We start from the raw sequence: 14,709 nt of genomic DNA on the forward strand, positions 1-14,709 counted from the left end.
TTGTAAAAGAGATCTTGGATCTCAATGAGACAACCTGTAGAAAATAAATTCAACTATTAAAAAAAGGAAGCAGCTTATGCATTCCATACATTTTCAGACTCAAATGTTCAGGGTTGAGTTTGGTTTTATTTTTGGCTAATGTTAAGTATGAGTATGAATTTATGGAAGTTATTCCTGCAGTGACCAGTCTTTAAATATGGAAAGCTTGAACTGAATTCCACTCAGAAACAAATTGAAAGTACATGGGTGGGAAGCGTCCTCCTGCAGAATGTATTTAAATAACAAACTTGGGTAAATGTGGCAGGCCCCAAAGGGAACAGGTGGCCCCCGGTGGAACAGAGGAAGTGATGAAATTTGCATCACAGACACTGTATGGAAAAACTCTATTAGAGCTTACTATACAGCTCACTGGTTCTGGGATGCTCTCGGGAGCCATGAGATTGGTTCTTTTTGCCGGGTTATAGTCAGTCTCTACCTAGAAGATATGTAATCAGATGATTTTTAGAAGAAAATGTCCGGTGTCCATAACACAACAACAGCAGGAAATGCCTTTAAAACTCACCATCGGAGTTCTTCAAACAGATTACACCCTAGAAAAGTGATATGACTTTAAATGCTGGCAGTGTACCCCCATCCCTGTACCATGGCCATAGATCCAAAACACCTATCCCCATATGGCAAATTTCCCTTCAAACCCTGGTTGTACCCCTACTGAAGCAATGACAGCATCAATATTTGAAGCTCAACCACACTGGAGGCGCCACGTACTTCATGTAATTTTTTTGTGTTTATTCTGCCCTCTGCTACCATTCTGAGGTCACTCTCACTAAAAAGGATCTCCTAAACATCAGACCGTCCTTTCTAGGCATTTTTTTTCTCAATTTATCATCGACCCCAACTTCACTGAGATCGGCTCTCTTTGGGATTTACCAAGACACAGACAAGGAAAATGGGCAGGCGCGCTCATAAAGCTTCGGCAACAGGGACTTCGCACACCCTTGCCATCAATCCACCTGGCTAATGTCTGCTCCCTGGCTAACAGGGAACAAGCATAGGAACAAGGAAGATCCTGACAGTTTATATTGGTCTCAGAAACATCCCTGCCTACATGAGCCCATCCCCCCACCATGAGCAGAATCCTCATTTGGCAGATGCCCTTCACAGCTTCTACTGCAGGCTTAAAAAGTAGCCTTTTACACCTCCCGCCAACTTCCACGTCTCACTCCAACACAAAAGCGCCTCATGCACCAACCATGCAACCATGCTCCTGACTGGATTTAAGATATCAGAGGATGATCTAATTAGGGACCTACAGCATCCGAAGACCAGGAAAGCTCCAAGACCTGACCATCATTCCCCTCATTCCTGAGAGTCTGAGCTGACCAACTGGCCTCCATCTTCACTGATATCTTCAACAAGTCTCTGGAACTGTGTGATGTTCCCTCATGTTTCAAATAATCCACCAATCATCCTGGTCCCCGAGAAATGCACCAAGCATCTGAAGGACATCACAGGCCCCCAACTGGACCCCCTTCATTGTGCTTACTGGGCAAACAGGATCAGCTGGTCCATTTATGCGGTCAGAACCTCCTGGAGCTTAACCCACTCAAGACTGTGGAGATGAGAGTGGACTTCGAGAGAACTCCATCCATCTTCCCTCCCATCACCCTCGTAACAAAACTATTTGCTGTGGATCACTTCTATTTCCTAGGAACCACCATTTTTATTGCACTAATTCAACCACTTCCTCCTCTTTAGTATAACACTGTTTTTTAAATTTCTGCAATGAGAGCAAAGTGGAGCTGAAGTAAAACTCCTTGCTTGTGAGCACTAACTTGACAAATAAAGCTTAATGATTCTGACACTACATACAACAGAAACAAAGAGGATGTGATTAATTACTATAATCATTATAATAATGGAGGGTGTAGTTCAAAGCCCCAACATACCATGTCTACATAGAGTCCAAGCCACATGGACCCTATCAACACATTGGAAAATACATGGCAGCCGTCTCATCGTTAAGTAACAAAGTTGATGGGTGTGAACACCTTGCTCTGCTTCCAGCAATAATCTCACATTATTCATGTGGCACAGCTGCTGTCAGAAGAATAATCACATAGAACTTCTATGAATGTGGTGTTGAAAGGTATGAGCTGTTTTATAATTGATGGAGCATGAACCGTCACCTCCATGCATGACAGAATATCCCAACACCCCGTCAAGCAGCAACACCACCACCATGTTGCCTGGTTCACCCAATTATCACTTCTTCTCACCTGTTAAGTTATGTTAGCTGTGCAAATCCTCTCCCTGCTATTGTTTGTTATACATTATGGTGGTATAAACAGTGTCATATCACAGCGATCCGGTAGCTGCTAAGCACAAATCGGGTGATGGTCATTCCACTAATGTCAAGGAGCAAAATGACAGGCCTGCAGCCAGTGCTAGCACTGCATCAGTCATAGACAAGGATTTAATTTCTGCTGTTGGAGGGCTTAACAAGCAGAAGAAACGTTGGTCTGGCATCCATCCAGAATGGAACGAAGCCTCCAATGGCTGGAAATAACCGCCAATACGGCTGGTAGGCCTTCACATTGGGATACTTGCGCTTACTTTTGAACCTTTGATTTTACCTTTATGCTAGCCATGCTATTTTTGCGAACCACTCTGATTTCAGCCTAACATTGACACATATAGTTATTTTCATTATTAGCCATTTCTAATGTGCTGCAAGGTAACCCTTTCAAACACCTTAAAATCCAAAACCTTTTAGTAGCTTACAAAACAAATTGTCTCTTTATCAACCCCCCACGCTTTAATAAAAAAAAGAAAACCACAGGCTGATCGCCTCTGCCATTCACGCAAGAGGAGGCCCAACCAATTATTGAGCGCATAGAAATGGGCATGCTTTTAAGAAGCTTAAAACATCCTTTTTTGATTAGTCTAATGTGGTATACTACTTTTCGGAGACACAGAATTTTGGTTTTTTCTTTACCTGTAAACCGCAATCATCAAAATTACAAGAAATTAAAGCTTAAAATATTTTATTTGATGTGTAATGATTCTATATAATAAATTAATTTCACATTCTGAAATGACTGGCAAAAAATATTGTAGTACGCAATATTCAAATTTTTTGGGATGTACCTGTATATCACAGCTAATTTGCTTTGTAGTTACCTTGGAGGGTGTAATCACAGTTTCCTTTGAGGATCACTAATGACAGCTTTAATACCCCCAGTGGCACTTGTACCACATTTTGAGAACCAGTGGTTTACATCAAAGCACATTTATGTGTTAGAATGGCCCAGTCTAAGGACAGAGATGAACGAGGCTGAGAATCTTTGGCGACTCTTGAAAACTGATGTTCACAGATTCTCTCCATCTATTCTTACTGAGCTTGGCTGTTTAGCAAAGAAGAATGGACAAAGATTTCAGTCTGTAGATGAGTAAAGCTGGTGGAGACATTACCCCAAAAACCTTGATTCAACAGGTGATTCTACAAAGTGCTGAACACACATTTCGCACCACACATTTTAGATTTTCATTTGTGATGGTTTTGAAAACCATGTATGTCTATCCACCTCACAGGTATAATGACATTTGGTTGTTCTATTACAAAATAACCCAGACATTAAAGTTTGTGGTTGCAAAGTGAAAATGTGTTCAAGCTCAAGGGGTATGAAATCTTTTCCAAGACACTGCATAAATAATAAATACAGATGACAGCACGCATTGTCCAAAGGCTCCATAGCCTTCCTGTAACGTTAACTCAATGTGAGCGTGCCTGCTGGCGTGGCTTGTTTCACTATGCTTGCTGGGAACTGAGCAGCCTGTGAGGTGTTCACTTCTCGGTGAACATGTTCACATTGGCTGCCAACTCAATGACCAGACACACTGTCCAAAGGCTAAATACCAGTTCCTCATTGCTCTCCATATGAGAACACTTCATCATAAAGATTTCACCATCACAAAAAGAAAACTTCAGAAACATCATGTGACCTATGGAAGCAAATCGTTACCATATTTCAAATGAAAAAGCATTTTCAGAAATGCTTTTTCATTTTAAGAATGTGGCTGCAATGTTTGACTCATAAATGAAATTAGTTATCAATAATCCTATTTGCATTTTAATTTTCTTCTTCAAGACTGCTCATTCCTTCACTAAATGAAAATGAAAAAGAAAAAGACATTTGAGATTTATTTTTCAAAATATGCCCCAGCAAATACAGACCAAAATTCAATTTGAAATGTAAAATTTGAAAATGAAAAAGCATTTACAGAAATGCTTTTTCATTTTAAGAATGTGGCTGCATTATTTGACCCATAAATAAAATTAGTAATTAATCATCCTATTTGCATTTTCTTCTTCACGACTGCACATTTTATGCCATAATCAAAAAGAAAACAAAGCACACATTGCTTTTTCGTTTTCGTGGTCTGCCCGCAAAGTACTGCCCAGAACTCGAAAACGAAAAAGCATTCCGAGCTGCGGGCGCAGAAGAGTAACGTCAGCAGCCGCTCTTCCTCAGCTCCCTGCTGACCGAGCTACCCATCTTGTTCGGTAGGGGGCGCTGTGCACGTCTGCATTGCATTACATTGCAAACATGCCGAGAAATCGATTGAATTGCTGCAGGGCCGAGCTCAATTTGTGGCAGTGGCAGGCAGAACTGGCAGTTCCGGTGGCAGGCTGTGGCAGTTTCACCACAGCCTGCCACCGAAACTGCCACAGCTTGCCGCAGGGTGGCAGGGGATTCCGCGAGGATGCCAGAAGGTGCCAGACCGGCCGTATAAACTTGCCAATGCGGTTGCCGCTGTTTTTGTGGAAGCTGATGCTGATTATCGGCAAATGGGTTGTCATTGTTGTTACAGCCTGTTACCTTTAAATAATGATTTCATTATTGATTATTATTTAATAAACAGCTTTAGACCCATAACATAAGGTGATTGTATTTACTTGACATGGAAAATAAATAGCACTATGTGTATGTGTGACGTGTTGAAAGGATGACGAAGATTTATTGCACAAACAGCCGGTTTATTATAGAGCACGAGCGGCTATTCTGAATTGTCACTCACAGAAAATTATAAATAAATGCTTAAAAACACGCTGGATGTCCAGGGCCATAAGTTTGCCACGAGGGTGCCACAGCCTGCCACCAGAACTACCAGTTCTGCCTGCCACTGCCACAAATTGAGCTCGGCCCTGCAGCAATTCAATCGATTTCTCGGCACGTTTGCAATGTAATGCAATGCAGATCCTTTACGATCACTAAACGCATGCTGATCATTGACTACGAGAAGTAAACTGTGTTCAAGATAAAAAAAAAATAAGTAAATCAGAATCTAGCATACTTTACCTTCACGTTGTCTGGGTGGAGACCACCAGGATGTTTGTCCATGTACTGACACAGGTCTGTGTGCTAAAACATCAAAGCAAAGAGAGAAGAGATTATCAAGCAACATTTTTATTAATTGTTTTTTAAATCAATGAAAATAAGTTACATGTCTATTATACAACAGTTTACACAAAACACTCAAAGCTGCTTTCTGTCTATGTGCTGCATCTTACAGTAGTTTTGTGTTGGGGAAAATCATGGATCCAATATTTCTATTAGCAGTCTTCAGACAGAAATTCCTTCAGCCAAGGTGCTGAGTTCATTTGTCTTAACACAGTTATTAAAGCAGCTGAAAGTATAAGATCAGCAAGTACATTTGATCAGCAAACATTTTGATTCACAGTTGGTCAGGGTGTTAGCAACTGGAAATGATAAAGAAAGTTCTTCTGCTGGCAGCTGCACAAAAACACTAAATCACTGAACGCCCACTGAAAACAATGATCTTCATCGAACTTTTGTGAACACAAGAAGGGATTATGTCTCTACCTGAACATTAATGTTGAATGAACCAGTTTCCTTTTCACTTGGTTGGTTGGTTGGGTGAGTGAGTGAGTGAGTGAGTGAGTGAGTGAGTGAGTGAGTGAGTGAGTGAGTGAGTGAGAGAGAGAGAGATAGAGGGAGAGAGATAGCTTTGAAGTGTCATAACTGTGTAGCAACTGTGGTCTATGTGGGTGTACTTGTGTTGTGAACTATCAAAGCTGACCAAGTGGTTCAATCATCAGTTTGCAATAGATACTCTACAAAAAAGACCTGCTATATCCTAAAGAACATAAAAAGGGAAAGCTTTTGCATGTGAAACCCACAGTGCTTTGCAAAAGTATTCATGGCCCTTTGAACATTTTCACATTTTATCATGTTAAAACCACAAACTTCATTGTATTTTATTGAGATTTTTGTTTTAGACCAACAATACGTCGTGCATAATTTTGTAGTGAAGTGAAAATAATACATGACTTCCAAAGTAATTCTCAAATAACAGTCTGTAAAGTACGGTGTGGATTCTTCTTCAGCCCTCAGAGTCAATACTTTGCAGAAGCACCTTTGGCTGCAGGTCCAGTTGCACGTCTTTTGGGGTCTGCCTCTACCAGTTTTGAACATCTACAGGCTGACATTTATAATCTGTGCAAAATAACTCAAGCTCAATCAGATTGGATGGGGAGTTCTTGTTTCTTTTCATGTCTTTCTTATGTAGATTTATGTCTTGACTTTGACTAGGCCATTCTAACACATGCCTGTGTTTTGATCTAAACATTTCCACTGGAAGGGGATCCAGTCTCAAATCTACTGCAGCCTCTAACTGATCTGCTTCCATGTTCCCGCTGAAGAAATGCATCCCCACAGCAAGATGCTGCCACTGCTATATTTCAGTGTGGCTATGGTGTGTTTCTATATGTTTGCTGTATCTCTTAATTGGCTTTTGGCAAACTGCCAACAACACCTATTATTTTACTATTATAACGGCTTTTTCTTCTTACTCTTACAAAAATCCTAGATTTGTGGTGTATATGTCTACCTGTCGGTTTATGTTAACATCCACGTCTTTGTAATTCTGCAGTTGGTCCATCCCTTCTACATGTTCAAATACATTGAACAAAGCTCTGGAAGATGTTCACACTGTGGGGTATTTTTTTTAGAACCTAACCCTGCTTTAAACTTCTCCTTGACCTGTCTGCTGTGTTCCTTGGTCTCCATGATTCTGTTTGTTCTTTAAACTTCTCTAACAAACTTCTGAGGCCAGAAACAGAGCAGCTTAAAATAGGCTCAATCACATTCAGCTTCTATTTACTAATTATGTGTCTTCTGGTGGTAATTGGTTGTACTGGACTTTATTTAATGTTATCGGAGTGAAAAGAGGAGAATATGAATGCACAACATTTCAGAATCAGAATCAACTTTATTGCCAAGTTCGTACATACAAACAAGGAATTTGACTCTGGTACACTTTGCTCTTTGGTTTTGTTTTTGCATTACAGAATATACATATTTACAATGTACAATGTACAATATACACATATATAATAAAAATAAAAAGGTGCATTTGCAACATCTGTATGCTGTTTTGTACTTTTTTTTTCCTGGGGGAAGAAACTGTCTCTGTGGCGGCTGGTTTTAGCGAACAGTGCTCTGTAGCGGCGGCCTGAAGGTAAAACTCTAAACAGTTTATGTGCAGGGTGTGTGGGGTCTGCAGAGATGTTAGCAGCTCTTTTCCTGACCCTAGACCTGTATAAGTCCTGGATGGAGGGAAGGTCAGCCCTGATTATTCTCTCTGCATTTGTGATTATTCGTTGCAGTCTGGACCTGTCCTGTTTTGTGGATGAGCAAAACCAGGATGAAGACAAGACAGATTGAATGATGGCAGTGTAGAAGATGACCAACAGCTCCTGTGGAAGGTGTAACTTCTTGAGTTGCCTCAGGAAGTACAGTCTCTGCTGGGCCTTCTTTCGAACAGTGTCTATTTGTGAAGACCATCTCAGGTCCTTAGAGATGGTGGTTCCCAAGAACCTGAAGTGGTCCACGGCCGATACAGTGTTGTTGAGGATGGTGAGGGGGGTGTATGGGGGTGGTGTTCTCCGAAAGTCCACCACCATTTCCACAGTCTTGAGTGGGTTGAGTTCAAGGTAGTTCTGACAACACCAGTGTACCAGCCGATCCACCTCCTGTCTGTATGCAGACTCATCACCGTCCTGGATAAGTCCAATGACAGTGGTGTCGTCTGCGAACTTAAGGAGTTTCACGGACGAATCCGATGAGGTGCAGTCATTTGTGTACAGAGAGAAGAGGAGTGGAGATAGAACACACCCCTGGGGGGCACCAGTACTTATTGATCTGGATCGGGAGAAGATGCTCCCCAGTCTCACCTGCTGCTGTCGGTCCATCAGGAAGCTGTTGATCCACTGACAGGTGGAGGCTGGGACGTTGAGCTGGGTGAGCTTCTGGTGGACGATGTCTGGTATTATAGTGTTGAAGGCCGAGCTGAAGTCTACAAACAGGATCCTGGCGTACGTCCCTGGGTGGTCGAGGTGTTGCAGGATGAAGTGTAGACCTAAGTTAACAGCATCATCTGCCGACCTGTTTGCTCGGTAAGCAAATTGCAGGGGGTCCAGCAGGGGGCCTGTGATGTCTTTCAGGTGCTTCAACACCAGCTGCTCAAATAATTTCATGACTACAGACGTCAGGGCTACAGGCCTGTAGTCATTTAATCCTACGATGGTGGGTTTCTTGGGTACCGGGAAGATGGTGGATCGTTTGAGGCAGGAGGGGACCTCACATTTCTCCAGTGATTTGTTGAAGATCTTTGTGAAGATCGGAGCGAGTTGATTTGCACAGGCTTTCAGGCATGATGGGGAGACGTTATCAGGTCCTCCAGCTTTCCTTGTTGTCATGCGCCGAAAGAGTCTATTTACATCTTCCTCGGAGATCTTTAGTGCAGGCAGAGGATCTGAAGGTAGGGGGTTGGTAGGTTTGTGGGAAGAACTTGTTCCTGAATGGGATGTGGAGGGGATGATTTGAGGTGTGAATGGCTTCTTGTCATGTCTGCAGTAGAAGCCATTCAGACGGTTGGCCAGGAGACGACTCTGTTCAGGATGGGTGGGGGGGCTCCTATAGGCAGTCAGGTTTCTCAGACCGGTAGAAAGGCTGTTCTTCAGCTTCTCACTGTAGCTTCTCTTAGCTGCTTTGATCTCCTTTGTTAGTTTGCTCCTGGCCTGCCTGTACCGCGGCCCAATCTCCACTGCTGTGAGCTTCTTCCTTTTCCCTGCACAGATTCCTGAGGTGTGGAGTAAACTATGGCTTGTTATTCCCAAAGGTGCAGAAGGTCTTGGTCTGCACACACATGTCCTCACAGAAACTGATGTATGATATCACCACATCAGTTAGTTGGTTTAGGTCAGTGGCTGAGGTTTCAAAAACAGTCCAGTCTGTGCATTCAAAGCAGGCCTGTAGCATCTGCTTTGATTCCTCAGTCCACTTCTTAACAGTGTGAAGCTTGGGTTTGGACGCTCTTAGTCTCTGTCTGTAGGTTGGGATGAGGTGGATTAGATAATGATCTGAAAAACCCAGAGCAGCCCTGGTAACAGCATGATACGAGTCCTTGAAAGCTGTGTAACAATGGTCCAGTGTGTTTTGGTCTCTGGTGGGACACTTAATATGCTGTCTGTATTTGGGGAGTTCATGGGAGAGGTTTGCTCTGTTAAAATCTCCCAGTATTATGATGAAAGAGTCCGTGTATTTTTTCTCCAGGTCTATAATCAGTTCAGCAAGATGTTTTTCCGCGGCAGAAGTGCAGCCATGCGGTGGAAAATATGAGCCGATTATATTAAACGAGGGAAACTGTTTATAGATTATGGAAAATGACTCCAGATCCAGGCTACATGTTTTTCCCAGCACTTTTACGTCTCTGCACCAACCTTCATTTATATAAAAGCAGATTCCGCCTCCTCGCCTCTTCCCCGATAGCTCCGCGCTGCGTTCCGCTCTGAGCAGCTGGAAGTCCAGCATCAGCAGTGCGCAGTCCGGGATGTTTTCACTCAGCCATGTTTCGGTAAAGCAGAGGATCGCTGATGCGCGGAGGTCCGTGTTTTTACCGGTGAGAAGAAGCAGCTCGTCCATCTTCTTGTTTAGAGAGTGGATATTTGCCAGGTGGATTGAAGGCAATGGTGTGCAAAGTCCTCTTTTGTGGAGCTTTACCAGGGCACCAGCACGGTTTCCCCTCCGATGCTTTCGGCGCAGTATCCCGTATAGTGTCGCAGCTCCGCTTGCCAGGAGCTCAGTGAACCTCGGATCGATGAAAGATGGTGAAAAAATCCCAAGAGAGGACTCTCTGATGTTGAGAAGTTCCTCTCTACTGAATGAGACCACAGGATTGTGGCCCGAGACCACAGTACTGTGGCTCGTAAAACATAAAAACACACAAAATACAAAAACAAAGAGAGAGCGAAGCCCCGAGGCTGCCATCGTCGGCACCATCTTGGTTTGGTAGAGAATGAGATCTTATTCATGAAACATGAATCATCTTCCTTCCACTTAATCACCCACCACTTTGTCTTAGACCTTAAAATAGAATCCTGAGAAGATTTGTTGATATTTTAGGTTGGAGGAGGACAAAATGTGAAAAAGTAGTATTAAATACAACATACACAATCTTATACTACAAGGGACTCTTTTGTCTGTATCCATGTGAAAGGGCGGTAAAGATGAGCAGAGCTAAACATGAATAGTAATCAAACCAATCTGTTGAGACCACTGATGTTTTTATAAACAAACTTAGTTGACTTTTAGGCGGAATACTTAGTCTGATTTGAATTTGGAGTAATCTGTATATTACCATTGTTAATATTTTTAATTTGGCATTATATTGACTTTTAATAATCGTATTCCTTGTGTAATTATTTATTTTGTTTAATTGTCATGATTCATGAATTTCAATACCAAAGAAATGCTCAAATTAAATATAATCCACTTCTTGTTTATTTCGTTATCTTCAGTTCTTTTTCATTTGTAGTTTATTATTTTTAAAAGTGTGTGTGTGTGTGTGTAGGATCACTCCTCAGGATCCAAGAATCTTCTTTTGTTTATTTTATTGATCTTGTTTTTTGGTTCCTTCTGTTTATATTTTCTGTGAAGTACTTTGTGTTGCCGTTCCTCTGCATCAAAAGTCTTCTCTAAATAAGGACTGATTCATTGATTGATTGATACTGACGGATCTATATATTATTTTGGCAGCAGCAATGCAATAACGGCCGCTTTGTTTCTCAAATAATAGCAATTAGATCATAATTTGATACCAGCCAATGCCTAAGCAAGGAGCTGTCATACTAATGACTGCATTCTTCTGTTTCTTTGTGGGGTCATAAAATAAGAGCAGTTGTGTTTTGCCAGAGTTTACTGCCTGTCCTCACTTAGTAAACTGGACATGTTTGGCAGGCAAACTGCTTTGTGAGCACATTTATGGATGGAAGAGGCAGTGGTTCAGAAATCACAGTGATATTTACAATCTCACTGCTGCTCAAACTAAAGGAGTCTGCTGAATAATTCACACTGATGCCTCAACACAGACATGCCTGTCCATCTTCCTGAAAACCATACCCTGCATCTCTTTCTTCATCTCTTCCCTTTTTATTTCCATTATCTCCATCTGTCCATAATACCTGCCATCCCTTTAACCCATCAGTTTTCTGTCCTCTGTGCATTTTCCCTCACCTTCCTGTCCCTCAATATTGGCTTAAAAGGGGTTTTCTGCCCCCTTATGAAAAAAAAAACAAAAAAACAATTAACATAACATTAACTAGAATTTTTCAAACTGTATTAAATAAAAAAAAAACCTTAGTAGTCTGCTGCATCATAAGTGAAGGATTTTCTGTGTTAAGTGAAACAATTAGAAAAAAAAGTTAATCTCTGTGTTTCCATTAAACATAATGGAAAAGATCAGCCTATTTTATTAACTTGACACAATCTACTGAGTTCTACTCATATATTTCAGTAGCAGAACTGTATTAACCAACAGGGGCATCCAACCTCCAACCAAGCTGAAAAGCTGAGTAAGACGATTGAGGGACTGTGCTTCACTCAGAACTTGAAGATCAAAGATTTGTCCTGAATATAAATTCAGCCACCACTACTGCTGAAGGTTACAACATTGACGGTGTTAGCAGTTATGTTCTCAGCCGTGTAGTTCCCAAATGAATTAGTTCTTTCAACAATTCAGAGTAGACATTTTAGCCATATTTGTTAAGCGGATGTCGACCTCTTTCCACTCAGAGCATCCAGATATGTAATCCCTTTGATCAGGAAGTTATGCAGCTATTAAATTACTTCACTGTATATTGCAAAGAAAATACTGCTTTCAAAAGCTAAACTTCAAAAGAAAAATCTGAATGTACCTCTGATATTAAACATCAAACACTGGCTCATCTTGTACTTAGTAAACTACAGCAGTTAAAGCTCATTAGCTAAGAACACCAGCCTGTCTGCATCATTGTATTTTTAATTCAGGAATTATTAGGACTGGGACAGTAACTTGTAAATTTCCATCAACTGATCACAGAAAAAGTGTTAAAAAAATGAATGAATTCAATCACGCCATGGAATGTAAACCCAAATGCAAACTGAAGCAGTGTTTCAATGAGTAAATATGCAATGTTCCAGTGCAGCCACATGCAGCGCACAATTATCTACAAGGTACGGAGCATTCCCTTTCTCGTGATTTGCTGGTGGACTACTTTTTAGTTTGTTTATCAGCATTTTACCATGTTCATATCCTGTTGCATGGTTCTAGATGTATGCTGATGACAGTTTTATATGAAGCGGGTACAGACGTTTCAACTGTTTCAATGCAACTGTCATAGTGTCTAGAAGTAGGACCCACATGCAGAGTGTAGAAGGAAATAAAGAAAAGGTTTAATAATAAACAAATTTACAGGGCTGACCAGGCACTGAAAAACAGGCAAGTGTGAGACATGAGCAGGAGGTAAACAGGATCATGGAGTAAATGGACATGGAGCAGGCAGCAAACAGGAGGAACCAGTGAAGAACAATGAAAACCAGAGAATATAAATGCTCATGAAGGGTGGAGAATGGACCAATGAACATCGGGAGTTAATCAGAGGGGAATCAGGATCAGCTGGTGGGAGAGAATATGCAGGCAAGTGAAGGAGGGTGGCTAATTGACACAAATGAGCAGATGATCCAGGAGAATAACAAAGACATCTAAGTAAACAATAGAACTAACTTAAAGAACATAAACAGGAAGGAACAGATCTACAAGGAAATAAAAACTAAAACATTTAACACAGGAATCCAACAATCTAAACACAAGAATGAATGACGAATCTATTCAACATGGAAAGAACCGAAATAATAGCAACTGAGAACATGGCTGTGCAGAGGAAACGGATAGAACTCAAACTCAAAAACCTCCCAACACGGGCAGATTATGATAGCAACAGTTTTTTTTTTTTGTTTCAGCATAGTTTAAAGGTCATACTTTATTAAATGCCAAAACTATGTTTTGGCAAAACTATGTTGATGTGCTTTTCTTTAAGGGCATGGTCTCTGAATAACAGTAATATTCTAAGTCTAAACATTAATAGGCAAAATATCAAACTGGTCTTATATGTAAAATATCTTCATGTCACGCTGGACAAGCATTAGAAGCAAAAGCAAACTTCTAGCAGAAATGGAGACTTTATCATTTTACGCTGCAAATGTTTATCATGCATTCAATGATTTTTTTCTCATCTAAATTATTGTGTAACCTTTCGGTCACTAGCAGCTCAAAACACTATTAAGCCACTTCGGATAATTTGCAACCGATTTACCATCCATCCATCCATCCATCTCCATGGTGAGAGGCGGGGCACATTATGGTCAGTAAATCACTGCCATGTTCTCTAAATATTTAACATAATAAATTTTGAAAATGTTCTAAACCCTCACACGTATTTTTAAACGTTGAAAGTCTCCTATGATGGCTGGTGACCTTTTGGTTCCTATTAAAACTACAGATCCGGTAGCTTGCAGAGCATCCAGCAATTATAAGGCGCCTTTATATAAAACTTCTCTGGGACAAACTATATCCTCTGTATGAGCAGTTAACATGTGGAATTCCTTTCCTGCAGATCTTCAAATGAACTCTGGCTGACATCAGAGAGAACAGCAATTAAACTCAGAGTTTCATGTTTTTATTTTTTCATATATTTGCATTTCATCTTTTTTTTGTTTTATATAACCAAATGCTATGGGCAGACATTGCATAGTAGGTTAGGCTGAAAATGTTACAGTGTATGCTACTTGTTATTACTTAACGCTTGTTTTTATATCAACAGTTGGACTGTTTCAGACTTGGACAGAAAACACCTTTTGAGGAGAAGCTTGTACAGATGGAAACCTGTTTCCTTTTCCACCACAGACAATCTTTTCCTATTTACAGCAATATCATTGATTATCTTTGCTGATGTTGTTTTTTGTGAGCTACATTATTGTAATTGGTTTAATGCCATGCAGTGAGCCTGTAGCAAAAACCATGTGGGTTATATGAATAAATACATGATCCACGTCTTTTTATATTCACGAGTATTGAGTTATAAAATAATTTGGTTAATTTTGGCTCGGGTCATCTGGGAATGTGTGAAGCAAATAAGCGCATGAATGAAGTATGAACTGAAAACCAGGAAATGCCAAATATATGAAAAATTGTGTTTGACACAATTTTGGTTCCTACTTTAGATCATGTGGCTTTGCTGATTTTGCAACATGATGTTCCTCATGCTGAGGACTTAGAGGCCAGCAGTGTTTTTTCACCTCAAACTGT

The 14,709-nt window shown here is 40.8% G+C and overlaps 1 protein-coding gene across 1 annotated transcript in view; it reads right to left on the reverse strand.

Moving 5' to 3' along the window:
- cdk14 (cyclin-dependent kinase 14) overlaps positions 1–14,709 on the reverse strand; it is a 264,192-nt gene that overhangs the window by 159,629 nt on the left and 89,854 nt on the right. Inside the window, exon 7 of the mRNA XM_047360592.1 lies at positions 5,364–5,426. Within this exon, the coding sequence (XP_047216548.1) occupies positions 5,364–5,426 (63 nt within the window). The remainder of the gene's footprint in view (positions 1–5,363; positions 5,427–14,709) is intronic.

Source organism: Girardinichthys multiradiatus, chromosome 3 (genome assembly GCF_021462225.1).
Source record: "Girardinichthys multiradiatus isolate DD_20200921_A chromosome 3, DD_fGirMul_XY1, whole genome shotgun sequence".
NCBI lineage: Eukaryota > Metazoa > Chordata > Actinopteri > Cyprinodontiformes > Goodeidae > Girardinichthys > Girardinichthys multiradiatus.